This window comes from Ictidomys tridecemlineatus, chromosome 8 (assembly GCF_052094955.1).
Source record: "Ictidomys tridecemlineatus isolate mIctTri1 chromosome 8, mIctTri1.hap1, whole genome shotgun sequence".
Taxonomy (NCBI): Eukaryota; Metazoa; Chordata; class Mammalia; order Rodentia; family Sciuridae; genus Ictidomys; species Ictidomys tridecemlineatus.
The window spans coordinates 137,055,925-137,069,675 of record NC_135484.1 but is presented as its reverse complement, the minus strand read 5'-3'; the positions used below and the strand labels follow the sequence as shown (position 1 = coordinate 137,069,675).

General features: G+C 35.3%; 1 protein-coding gene across 14 annotated transcripts in view; it reads right to left on the bottom strand.

The window, feature by feature from the left end:
- Positions 1–4,443: 4,443 nt before the first annotated feature.
- The window catches only part of Prp4k (pre-mRNA processing factor kinase PRP4K), a 39,552-nt gene continuing 30,244 nt past the window's right edge, over positions 4,444–13,751 (bottom strand). The window contains exons 12-20 of one of the 14 annotated variants that reach the window (XR_013425352.1): positions 12,048–12,162; positions 11,318–11,469; positions 10,220–10,306; positions 8,306–8,440; positions 7,747–7,792; positions 7,141–7,227; positions 6,816–6,888; positions 6,316–6,361; positions 4,444–4,624 (exon numbers count right to left, since the gene is read on the bottom strand). Coding sequence is in view for 2 of the 14 variants with exons in the window: in XM_005327499.5 (XP_005327556.1) it covers positions 8,846–9,049; positions 10,220–10,306; positions 11,318–11,469; positions 12,048–12,162 (558 nt within the window). In the remaining 12 variants the exon portion in view is untranslated. Of the gene's footprint in view, positions 7,228–7,746; positions 9,050–10,219; positions 10,307–11,317; positions 11,470–11,792; positions 12,163–12,833; positions 12,958–13,751 lie in introns of those variants that run through there. The other 13 variants (XR_013425350.1, XR_013425351.1, XR_013425348.1 and 10 more) reach the window with 13 other exon arrangements.

The window sequence follows — 13,751 nt, the reverse complement described above, 5'->3', positions numbered from 1 at the left end:
AATTCTCATTATCAAAACTGGTATAATATTCTTTTCACAGAAGTATAATGCAAAAGTGGACTTTTATTTTCATTCACTTCAATTCTCAGTGACCTTCCTTGGTTCCTGTCAATTATCTTTACTCTCAGTTCCCTCAATTTGAGAACTGAACCTTACAACAAGTGCTTTGTGTCCATTCTCATCACTTAACTGGATTTTACTCCTTCATCTTTAGGGTCATAATGATGTGAAGTTTTACAATACTTTAGAAAGAAGAAAAAATATATATATATTTCATATTATATATAATTGCATATATATAATATATATGTGATTAAACCCAGGGGTCCTTAACCACTGAGCCACATCCCCATCCCTTTTTAATTTATTTTTTTGAGACAGTGTCTCACTAAGTTGCTTAGGGCCTCACTAAGTTGCTGAGGCTTTTAACTCATGATCTTCCTGCCTCAGCCTCCCGAGTTGCTGGGATTATAGGCATGTGCCACCATCATTGGGATTGTTATTCATGAATGGTTAAAAGCACTGATTGATCTATAACCTGAAATAGAAACCAGCCTCTGTCACTTAACAGCTCTAGTCTACATAAGCAGTTTCTTTAACCTCTCTGTGCTTCATTATCTGATTTGTAAAATGAATGAAATGCCTTTTATTTCATATAATCACGAGGATTAAATGAATAGGATTAAAAGTGTTTGGCATACAGCAAATTGTCAGAAGCCATTCATGAACCAAATCAGCATGGAAGCCTTTGAGTAAGAAAGTCTGGTGTCTGGGAACTCCCAGCGGCACTCCTGCTGGTGAGACTGCACCAATACATGTGACATTCTACCTAGTTCTGCCAGGTTCCACACAGCACTGGAGATGGGGTTACCTGCTGGAGCCACAAAGCAACACAGCCTCTCAGAGATGGGTGTGGCTTGCTAAGATGACAATCAACCTGTTGAGGACAAGACACCATGAAGCAAGAGTCCTCCTGCTGAAACTTTATCCTTGCCTTTGATGTACCCCCTCAAATAAACAACTGGAGCCATTTTCTAGTTGTCCAGCTCCAGCTCCTGTGTGGACTGGATCTATCAGGCGCTCCATCCCTTAAAACCTATTTTTCTGACTCTGCCCCATATTGACTTTTATTTCCTCAGGTGGCTTACCCTCTTTTGAGAAGGAAAAATTACCCTGGTGGAGATGCTGGCTGCTTGGTGATAGCAAATATTCAAAAAATGTAACAGGGAAATAAGAATGACTCAGGAAGGCAGACCTAGTGCAAGAATAAACTGACATAGCATTGACTTTACTGTCAGCAGAGGAATGAGAGTTCTTAACAAATTAATGTTCTCCTTCTTGCAAGGAATATTCCAGGCAAGCTCAGGAACATGGTATGTGGGAACAGACACAAACTCTTTCAGTGAGGCCAAGGTTTGCAGTGGCATGGGAGATGGAAGTAGATGGCAGGGAAGAGCATGTGGAAGTAGAGGTCACAAAGGTTAAGGCTGTCAGGGAAACACGGACTGATTCCTGTATTGGAGGGCTGCTTTGGCCCCTTGCAGTGTGGGGGAAAAAACTGATTCTGAGCTTTGACATCCTCTATGAAGGATGATTTTCTTTTGAATTTACCTGCTAGATCATCAGATGAAAATATGTGGCAAAAAGTGAAGCAAGGTTCCTAAGAGTGATTTCTTTCTTTCTTTTTAGTACTTAGATTGAATTTGGGGGCACAACCACCGAGCTACATCCCCAGTCCTTTTTTTTTTTTTTTTAATTGAACCCAGGGCCTTGTGCATGCGAGGCAAACACTGTACCAACTGAGCCATATCCCCAACCCCTCCAGTGCTTTTTGAGATAGGGTCTTGCTAAGTTCACCACACTGGCCTCTAATTTGTTATCCTCCTGAGTAGCTGGCATTACAAGAAAGTGCCACTGTATCTGGCAAAGGGTGAATTTTTTTATTGTAAACAACCAGGCTACTTTATTTAGGATGCTATTAGACCTAAATAAAGGAGATACTGAAATACCTATCAGATGGTTTTTCAACACTGCTTTATTAAATATAAATATCAAATCTGGACAAGAAGTATTGCCATTTTCCATCACGGGACAAAGGTATCAATAATTTTAAAGTCAACATCACTTATTAAAAATACAGGTGCTGCTCCTACCCCCACCCTCCCTAAGGCTTGAGTCCCTTGAACAAGACCAGGAGTGGCAAGTTTGTAGAAACCATACATGCAGTCATCTCAAGTTTATCCCATTGATTAACAAGGGAAATTCTTGTATCAAACAGGTAATACATGTCAATAAGTGAAAAGAAACTAGCAACTATGAAACATTTGGCTATTTTTTCAGATGTGTTCAAAGCCAACTTCTACCATCATTAATTTTGCTTAAATGGGGATTGAATTTAGGGGTAATCTACCACTGAGCTACATCCCTTTGAAACGCAGGGTTCTTAACTTGTTCAGGCTGACCTCCATCTTGTGAACCTCCTGTCTCAGCCTCCCAAGTGGCTGGGATTATCAGGGTGTGCCACTGCAACTGCTGTACCACTGTTTTTTGGTACTAGGTATGGAACCCAGGGGCACTTAACCACTGAGTCACACCCCAATCCTTTTTGTTTTGAGACAGGATCTACCTAAGTTGCTTAGGGCCAAGGTTGCTAAAGTTGGCTTTGAACTTGTTCCTCCTGCCTCAGCCTCCAGTCACTAGGGATTACAGGCACGAGCGACCACTCCACCCAGCTATCTCTGCCAATATTATTACTTTTCATGGTGAACTTTGTTTGAATTTTTTATAATTGTTTTAAATTGTTATACATGACAGTAGAATACATTTATGCACTTTGATATATCATACTTAAATTGGATATAATTTCTCATTTTTCTGAGTGTGCATGTTGCAGAATCACATTGGTCATGCATTAGCCATTATTTTGGATGGAAGTATTTGGCAAAGTTTATTGTCGAAAGTAATCCTGTTCAAGGGCAGCAGAATAGACAATATAATTGATGTATGTATATTCCATGTATGTATTATATATCAAAATGCATTCTGTCATGTATGACTAAAAAAATTAAATAAAAATAAAAAAATAAAAATTAAAAAAAGAAAGTATTCTTGTTCAAGAAAATTTAACTTGCTCAGAAATCCGTTTTCTTTGCTCTCCATTATTCACTTTTTTCCTCAGCTCATTGGATCTTAGCGAGGTTGACTTGGCTCTTTTAATGAGCCACAGATGGACATATGAAAGATCTGGTTTCCACCTTAATACACTCTGCATAATTCTCTCAAATGCACCAGAAACAATGACCTCATGACCACTTGTGGTATACAATTATGTAGCTCTATCCTGACAGCCCAAGCAAATTAGAATGTGGTCCTTTAAGACACTAACATTCATCCCATTTCTTATAAAGGATGCAACCAGAATCAGTCTTTATCTGCCACTTGGAGATGATTAGCTCCAGCTGGGGTGTATGTATTCTAAAAAGCCAGACACTTCTACCCCTGCCCCCATAACCTAATCCTGCTTTGCATGCACTAGGGATTTACACAACCTCTTTGGTTGTTCTTATTATGTTTGGTAACGGGGATTGAACCCAGGAGCACTTAACCACTGAGCAATATCCTTAGCATTTTTTTTTTTTTTTAAGACAGAGTCTAATATGCTTAGGGCCTCGTTAAATAGCTGAAGCTGATTTAGAACTTCCCACCTTCCTGACTCAGTCTTCTGAGTTACTGAGATTAACAAGCATGCTCCACTGTGCCTGGCCTTATTTTATTCTTAAAAGCTGAAAACATTTCCTTAAAGGAAGAAAGGAGTGAATAGGCTAGGGCTAAGAGCCTGATATGTCAGGGTTCTAAACAGGCAGTGAACTGGTTTACTTGTTACTTGAAAAAAAGGAAGTTAGTTCATTACTTTGTATTGCTGTTTGTGAGGAAAATCTTACCACATTGGTTGTTTTCAAGGTACAGGTTCCAGAATCTGAGGATGTATGCCACATTTATCCCCATACCTTTTCGAGTCATTGAGATGCACATCAAAATCTTGAGATTTTTCTAGGATTTCTATATAGCTTCAGCCCACCCGTCCCTAATTATATTTGAGCACAGAATACATCTTTTTTTGGTCCGGGGTTGAACCCACGGTCGCTTCACCAATGAGCCATATCCCCAGCCATTTCTGTTTTTTCACTTTGAAATAGAGTCTCACTAAGTTACTTAGGGCCTGCTAAGCTGCTGAGGCTACCTTTGAACTTGTGATTCTCCTACCTCAGCTAACTAAGTCACTGGGATTGCAGGTGTGCAACACCACACCTAGCCAGAAACTTTTCAAATCATATCTATCCTTAATGAAATGGCAGCTAAGAAACCTCAGGTAAGAATGTTTGTAACTTTAAATGTAAAATGCCAAACCTAAGCCAAGGGGGAAAAAATCAGCAGACAATATGCTACCAAGAGGCATTATTTTATTAAGTTTTCCAATAAGTCAATTGGGGACATATGCTGTTAAAATGCAAGTTACAAATCAAATAATACCATGAACAATTAGGATACACATTGAGTATTTTCAGAGATCAGCTTCCATATCTTGATTGCTAAATGGAAAGGTTCTTCAGAACTGTCCCTTACCCTATATACAGAAGGAGAAGAAAAATTAAGGATGCTACAATGGTATCTCAAAATAACTGGAAAATATCTTAAAGTCAAATTAGTGTACATCATTTGACATGTAAAAAATAAAAACAAAAATCACAAATGAATTTGCTGGGGGACATTTTTATAAAGAATATAAAATGTATGTTGAATTTCATTTTGGAACTAGCATACTGTTAAAAAAACATAGTTATGGAGCCCATTGTTAATGACGTCATTTTAACTGAAGAAGGTGTATTACATATTTGATTATGTGACTTATTTTGTACCTCCAACACTTAAGAGGACACTCCCTAATTGCTTACCCTAAATTTTAATGAATGTGATTCCTGTTTCATTTCAGAGATTTTATCTCTACCTATATAGCTGGGAGTTCTGCTTATGAATGATGATAAAGTATGGGTAAAGCAGAAAAGAGGAATGCAAGTCTGGAACAAAACTGAGAACATTTCAATACCTCTATCACATACTATAAAACATTACATATTTTGTATTGTAAAAAATGTCCTTAGTGTTTATTTTTGTTATGAAAAATGTGGTAGTTATAATGTCAAGATAAATATTACTTATGTTAAAAATACAACAAAATAGTCCAGCAAATAGAGTGAGATAGCCATTGGGGAATGAAGAAATAGTTTTTAATACAGATTTACAGATAAACACAAATATCAGGAGGATCTTATTTATGACAAGATGTTCCCCTTGCTCAAAATCCACTTATTTCTGATGATCTTTGAGAATAATCTACCCAGAGACAATGTACCTAAACTTCATATGCTCTCCAGTTCTCCTCCAGCCCTAGAAAGAACTACAACATCTTTGGAACTATGCTTAAGACTTTCACGAACTCTCAAGTACTTGATATTATTTTTGCCATAAAGTATAAGAAAGCTGAAACTTCATAACAGATACTTCTATTTGAAAATTATAAAGCTATTCTGAAACACGAATGCAGGTTTGTTAAATAAGATCATTAACTAAATGACTTCAATGTTACAGAGGTCTTAAAAAGTTCCAAATTTCTGCCTCAGCAAAATTACAAATTCAAATAAAACCATGTATATGTATGTAAGATGTTTTTTTACAGGGTTTCTTTCAAGTAGATAAAAATAGGAGTGCTAAATTTGGGAACATGAAAAACTAGTTATCATCTTTTTCATTTCCCTTAAGAAAAACTGACAATGGCTCTGAGTAATCTATTTTAAGACCTTGACTGGAGCACTTGTTAAAACAAGGTTATTAAAGGTTAAGTAAGAGAATAGATTAACTAAAGGAGTTAAACACATTCTTAAAATTCCTGCTTCTACTATTCTGTACCTGCTTAAAGCTGAAGATTACTTTTAGATGTATGCTACTTGGTGGCTGCTGTTTTTCTAATAATCCTTAGCATCTAATTTTTACAACCATGTGTTATGTGGGATCTTAAGCACCCAAGAGCCTTTTATATCACTAAACTTAAGAACTATTTTTATTTTAGAGGAGGGGTATAGGGGAGAAGAGGCAGGAAGTATGAGAAAACAAGCACTTTACAAGATGAACACCACAATAGCACTACTATTCTAAATACCAAACACCAATGAAACCCAAATCATAATGCTGAAAACTAAAAAATTAGACAAAAACTAAATGGAGCCTTTTTTTTTTTTTAATCTTTTATAGGACAGAAACCTTAGCTCATGTCTTCTGGTTGTCATCATCTTCCACTGAGCTGCACCTAAAACACAAAGAACAAGTAACAAGCAACTTTGTTTTTTAAAGAACAGGTAATAGTTTTGAAGGTAAAAGATGAACTGTTTCTAGTGGAAATTAACTTACTTATTAAATAATTATATAAAATGAAGTCATGAAAATCACCAGAAGCATCAAAATGTCAACTATTTTGAGTGAAAATAACTACAAAAGACTTGAATATGCAGCATACTGTCACCAAAATAAAGTACATAATGGTGGGAAAATTACTATCCATATTATTAAGGTAGAAAAGCTGCATGTGATGCCTTATTTAAAAGGCTTCACTCTACCTGAAGATGAAAAATCACCTTGCTTTTATTTTAGTAAGTCTAAACCATGAAGAGTCGGGGTGTAGATTCAGAGTTGGCTTATTATATCATCTATCACCTTCCTGGCTGTGCAGTTCATTTCATGTCTTTAATTGGAGCAAAACCCACCAGAAGAATGCTGCTATTCTGATTTTCCATTCTTGAATGCACCAAAATGTGCATGCTTGTTGTAATTAGGTGCCTGGGTGAATAAAAAAATCCCATTTACAATTTTAAAATACTATTTAAATCCCTAAAATCTGATTGTTTTCCATATTCCTCAGGGAGACAAGCATTAATTTTACCCCCCAAACAGAAAAAGATTACATATGCTTTTGAAAATCGTATCAAGTTACAAATACGAATTCCTCTGTTTTGCAAAACCAAGCTGATTTACATGATTTTGTTTTAAATCGTTGCTAAATGTTTATCTACACATGCTGTCAGAAATAACCTTGTTAAGAAGGTGAAGCTGGTGTCTCAGCAAATCAGACCCCTTGCAGAAGGCGTTGAATGGCCTGTGCCCCGTTTTCCTTTTTCTCTTTCCGCACCATCAAAAGGAAAAGTGAGAAAATAGCAAAAACATTAGTTAAATCCTGCATTATACCCCATAACCTACAGGAATAATCTCACTACACTGAAAGCTGACAATATTGTGGGCTTTTGGGGGGTGGGGGATAAAAAAATTAGAATCCTAATTATTAATAAATTGATAAACTTTTGGCTAGATTTACTTCTTTCAACAATACTCTCAATTAAAGACTTCAGGATAAAAAGAAAGGTTGCTTTTAACTATTTATGGTTTACCTGACTTACCAGCACTGAAGACAAAAACTTTTAAAAATGGCTACAAATGCCTTGTTCACAAAAGACTTTATTATCTAGTGATGCATACTGAGAACATACAGAAATCTGCATGGTTCACTTCACATGCAGTAGAACAATCTTCACTTTACAATAAGTGAGTGTCAACTGTTTATGCAATAGACAACACTTTAAAGTCACAATCTTAAAGAAAAGCTTCATTTACAAAAGAAATAAAAGGTAAAGAAGCAATTACCGCTTTTAAAAAGCAGCTGCTTTGTTCAAGAGTGGAAGGTTTATGCCTGTATTGAAAGACAACATGATCACAAATAATGAAAACAATGAACAAATGAAAAAACACTTTTACCATAAAGCAGTACACTTTCAAAATGACATACAAATAGTTAAAAATTTCATTATGTTGTCTATCTAACCTTTAAATATGAGGACTTTGAGAATTAGGCCTCAACATTTGTAATTAGTAAATGAAAACTATGCATCGTTTCTATGTCACTAGGAACTGTATTTAACAAAATGTATATAAAGTCTATAGCAAGTTGATTTTAAAAAAGTAAAGTTAATAAGAAACAGTACACTGAAGGCGCTCTATCCATCAAGCGCGTACTCTTCAAATTTTAAATGTGATGAACAGAACAGAAATTGTAACTATGCCACAGTTGCAATGCCAAAAAATAAAACAAGATCAGTTATCACACATGCAGGGAATTCTGCCACAAAGCTATTATCCCTCATTTGTCAATTATTCCAATAAAATAACATCTTAAAACACCAGTGATGTTGATGGTTTAGCTTACCTTCAGTGTACTGAATGTTGTACACAACCTGCTTTAAAAGAGGAGACCGTCCCTGCAGGCAGGCTCAAGAAGGAACAGACCCCTTTCGGCACTGACTACACCAAGGGCATGCTGCTGTGGCCTGCACACACACACCTAGGAAAACGTGAATATAAACAGCATTTATGCTGGCCATTTTATCTGAAGACCAAAATGAAGCCAATTCTGCTAAAAACGAATCAACCACCCATATTACTACTCATTTTATAACAGATGCTTTTGTCTTTTATGTGAACTGCAACCATATACATTAGCACTGTAATTTTGTGCAGTCTTGGCAATTAAAACAGTTCTACAGTGAAATTTCACATAAGACACAAAACAGATTAACTAACATTTCTAAAAGAAATATCACCCTTGGTGTTAATTCAAATATATCATGCTTCCTCAAATTTGCTGGAGAAATATTTATAAGTTTATATACATTAATAATAAACTGCTGTGAAATTTCTTCAGTCTTTGTATTTAATTACTCAAACCCTTGGAGTTTCTTCATCTCGTTTAAATTTTTTCCTGGATGAAAGCATGCTGTAGGGCCTGGTTGATGCTAATTCGCTTAGCTGGGTCCAACATTAGGATCTGGTCCAACAAGTCCTTTAGCTGGTGTACTTTTTTACGTTGGTCTTCAGGAAGTCGCTGGCACCCAATCAAGTCAGCCAACAGGTCCTTAGTTGGATTAATGGTGCTCATGACAGTAACTTTCTCCTAAAAATAATTTTTACAATGCGTATCTCTAAATAAATTACTAAACAAAAACGACTTACAGACTGTTTTTTTGTCTACAAAATATTAAGAATATGTATATCAATCACAATCAACTGCTCTTTTAAAATTTATGTGGCTTTCTTTATCCTTTATCTTTTCAATAAGTAATAAAAAAACTTTTAGAGACGTGGGTGGTTCACATCTATAACCCCAGCAATTCAGGAGAACGAGGCAGGAGGATCTCAAGTTCAAAGCCAGCCTCAGCAACATAGCAAAGCACTAGGTAACTTATTTTGAGACACTGTCTCAAAATAAAAAATAAATAAAAATGGCTGGACATATGGCTTGGCGGTTGAGTGTCCATACGATTAATCCCTAGCATCAAAAACAAAAACAAAAAAACCCCAACCAAACAAAAACCCCAAATAAACAAGCCGACTAAAAACAAAACAAACCCAAACAAACAAAAAACCCAAAAAAATCTTAGATGGAAAAGCTCCCCAAGTTAGCAATGAAGACAAAGAGTAAAAACTGGTCAAACTGTACTTTCCCTATTCTTAAGTGGCAGGAAACAGACATGTAAACAAGCTGATAACAAACATGTGCTTTGACAAAGTTATGCACACAGTACATGTATACAACATGTACTTTTGCTAAGGCTTGAATAAATTTTTTTCTAGGAGATGAGGAGGCAAATTAAATTAGCTCAGGGAAGTCTGAACCAATGTTCCTATCATTCAAGTGTAAAATGGTGGGGATAAAAGAAACTGCTGAAGGTGGAGTTCATACCAAAAAGAACTTTGTCATTCTGAAAAACTCAAATATCATAGATAGTAGGGAGCCAACAAAGTATTTTAAGCAATAACAATTAGCATAATCAGATTTGTTTTCAGAAAGATCACTCTAGAAGCAGAACACAAGCTGAATGGGAAGCGAGACCTAGGAAATGATCCAAGAGCATAGGTGATGAAGGCCTGAATATGACCTATCACAAAAAGAAACTCATGATGATACTGAAAATTATCCTTTCATAACCTGACATATTTTATTGAGAAACTGTTTGACAGGAAAAAGGAAATTAAAAAATATTTTATTTTTTTTTTAAATTCACAGCTCCATGTACCACAGAGTACTCAATTCATTTAATGTAGCACACTTAAAAACACTTACCCTCTCTGTTACTTTATCAACTTCTACATACATGAAGTTCAGATTTTGATCAAAATGTTGGTCTTTGAATACACCTTTCCGAATCATCTATAAAACAAGACAGAAAAATCTGGATTTCAAACTTAAAATTATAAAGCAGCCTGGGCCTACTAACAATATTTATATAAGTTTATTACGTAGTCTCTCTTGGTATTAGTTTCTTGCTTTCAGAACTTATTAACATCTTTGGAAAAACTAATCCAAATGCTATACCTAAATTACTAATAATATGAAATGACATTTTCACAGTTACTGACAAACAATTGCTATGATACAGGTAAGATTTCATTAAAACAAGTGTCAACGTAACTAATTTGTGCAACTTATTCTAAACAAGTTCTATGTAATAGAATTTGAACAATTCTATGGATTCTGATCCATAAGAAAAATCTGTTAAAATGTTTCAGGAATTCAATAAACAAGCTGAAATCTTAGAACAGCTAAGATACAGAAAGCCCTCTCATATTTTCATAAATATCTTTCTCATAAATAAAGTTGTTCCTTCATGTTAAACAGAAAATTAGTAGGATAGCTGAAGCACTAAGGGTGAGCTTTATGTTCAAAAGATATCCTAATAAGTGAATTTTCTTGGTATCCTCCTTTCCCAATGACTTCTAATCTTTAACAAGCTAATTATCAAGCTCAAAGTTCAACTATTCTTTCTCTGACCACCAAGCACTTCTTTCATTTTAACTAAACCAGTCTACATCTTTTTTCATTTTATCTCCCAAACACGTAACAAGACTGAACCCCTCCTCTCCCCATCATTGAAAATGTTTTTTTGATAGGGCTGGGGATATAGCTCAGTTGGTAGAGTGCTTACCTTGCATGCACAAGGTCCTGGCTTCAATCTCCATCCAGCACCACACACACACACAAAAGTTCATTTAATAGCTCTTCGGTGATTAGAGCCACTAATTTGAACATCAGAAACTTGAAAAGAGCTAAGGAATGAAGGTAGACATCTATCTGCCTCTCTAAAATCTTTTATTTCACAGCTATAATGGTAAATGTCCATCAGTCTATACAAAAACTTGAAAAATTAAGCTAATGTCCTACCTTATTTGGCATCTTTCCTTTGAGATCCATGGCGAGTTTCAACATATGGTTGTTGGTTTTGCCAGGAAATAAAATTTTTCCAGTGTAGAGTTCATATAAGGTACAACCTACAGACCACATATCTATACCATAGTCATAGCTTTTACCTATAACTGAAAACAAAATGCAAGTTTTTAATATATCAATGACTGACTTCAATTAATTTTTTTATTTCCATTAATAGGGGACTATCTTGACTTTGATTATAATCATAACTTGAACACGTCAGTTTGGCAATTAATTTTGTCTTCTTCCCAACTAATTCTTAACGAAGACTCTTAAAACTTCAAAAGTAGGGAGAAGTGAAGGGTCAAAAAGAAAATATATATTCTTTTTTTCACTTCACCTTTGGTGGAGGTGCTAACCAACCTCAACCAAGGCAACAGGAAGAGAAAAAACAAAGGTCCCATACAATCCATAAATGTAATAATCAGACCTTGAATAACCAAGAGCAGTCTTCTAAAGTCGAGGATTTTCCACACCTGTTTTGCTACTCTTGCTTGACATGATCAAGACTCCTGCCACAACTACTTTCATTCCACCTGAGGAGGATGAACTTGCTATGGTTCCCTTCCTCATGAATGAACTCGAGCAGCTGCTGAAGTGTGATGGAAAACAGTGCTTAGACATTACATATGCTGTTTCCACCGCATATGATGGCCCAGGTCAAAGAACATTTTGAGAAACTTACTGATCTCAGGAGCACGATAAAATCTACTGACAAGATAAGGTGTTATGTCATTATCTGCAACATGTGAAGCCGATCCAAAATCACAAAGCTTTAAAATCGTTTTTGATTCATTAACCTGCAAGACATTTTTTTAAGAAAATTTAGTTCATGTCAGGAAAAACAAACATAAATGAATAATTAAAATGGCTTTAAGAAGTTTATTAATTCCAATACTGTGAACAAGAGCCATTTATAAAAATTCCTATTCTATTTATAACTTAATTTTCCTAAATATGAAAAATTAAGCTCTCCCAAATATTTTATTATGATTAGTAAAAAACTTTCTTCAATGAGGAATCATGGGATAAAACTAAATATATTTAATTTTAACAAAGAACATTTAAAAAAGGGTAGGATTGAGAGAAAAAAAATCTAATTTCAGGAGACAAAGCATCTTCTAGTAATCGCCTAAATACCTGAGTAGTCAAGTTGCTCTCTAAAGAAACATGAAAACATTTGTTAATAACTTAGATTTCAGTTAACTTTCGGTTGCCACAAAATTACAATGGCAATGAAAGCAAAAGGGTGATTCAGGTTAAATTTGGACTGGAAAAAAAAAATTTTTTTTTTATATGAAGCTGGTCTAGATTTAGCAATCTAGCAATCATGTCAAGTTTAAAAATATCAAATCCCTTAAAATATAAAGAAGATATTAGTCAAGAAATGTTAAATATTTGGCAAAACTGATAAACACGAACTCTATATTAGTCATTTGTTCTTGTTTCCTTTGTAAATACTTTCACATACACAGTAACAGTGACATCTGCTGAGAAAGGCTGGAGCTGCTCCCATGACTGCTGCCACTCATGAGTCAGAAGCATGTGCAGGATTAACAAGTGAAGATAATTCATATTCCAGAGTCCCTTCCCCCCTTCAAAAGAGACACACACAAATTCCGAGTTGGGACTTGAACTTGGCCCTATTGTTCCCACCCCAAAGAAACATAACACTTTAGCCCTAGGGACTTTACAGGAAGGTATCATAAGCATGTTTGGTTTACAGACTTGGCTATTGTAAGCAATATCCTCAGAACTAAACTATAACAAATGATTATTTTAAATTGCCATCAATTACAAATTTTCTTTATTTTGGGAATCAGGAAAATAGATATCTTAAAAATGGAAAAATTCTTTTAAGAAGCTTTTTTAATATTGTGGGCTTATTTTGTGCTAGGGAATGCCAGGGCTTTAGCATGCTAACTAAGCACTGGCTCTACCAATAGCCCCTCATATGAACGTAAGTGAGCTATACAACTTCTACTCCCTCCAGGAGGAATATGGTAGTTTCCCACACTGATGGCTAAAACCACAGGCTAAAACATTGAGATTTTCATTAACAAACACGAGCTCCATGTGTTTTCTGGGTCTATTTTTTCCTCAGAAAAAAGGAAAAGTATTTAGTTTCTAAAACCCTATACTAGTTTAGTACTAATTCAAGGAAAAACTAAGCACTAAAACCGAGAGCATTTAAGATATCAACAAGTGTCTTAATCTTTAGTCTCCACGGGTGTCCACTGTATAATTATCTTCTAAATTACATGTTTTGATGTGGATACTACATTTCACAATTAAACAGAAAGAAACATTTAAAGAAAACAACTATAAAGTTGGCTATGCAATTCAATTTTACAATGTTTAAAAAATGTACCTTCCATCTCACTGTAAT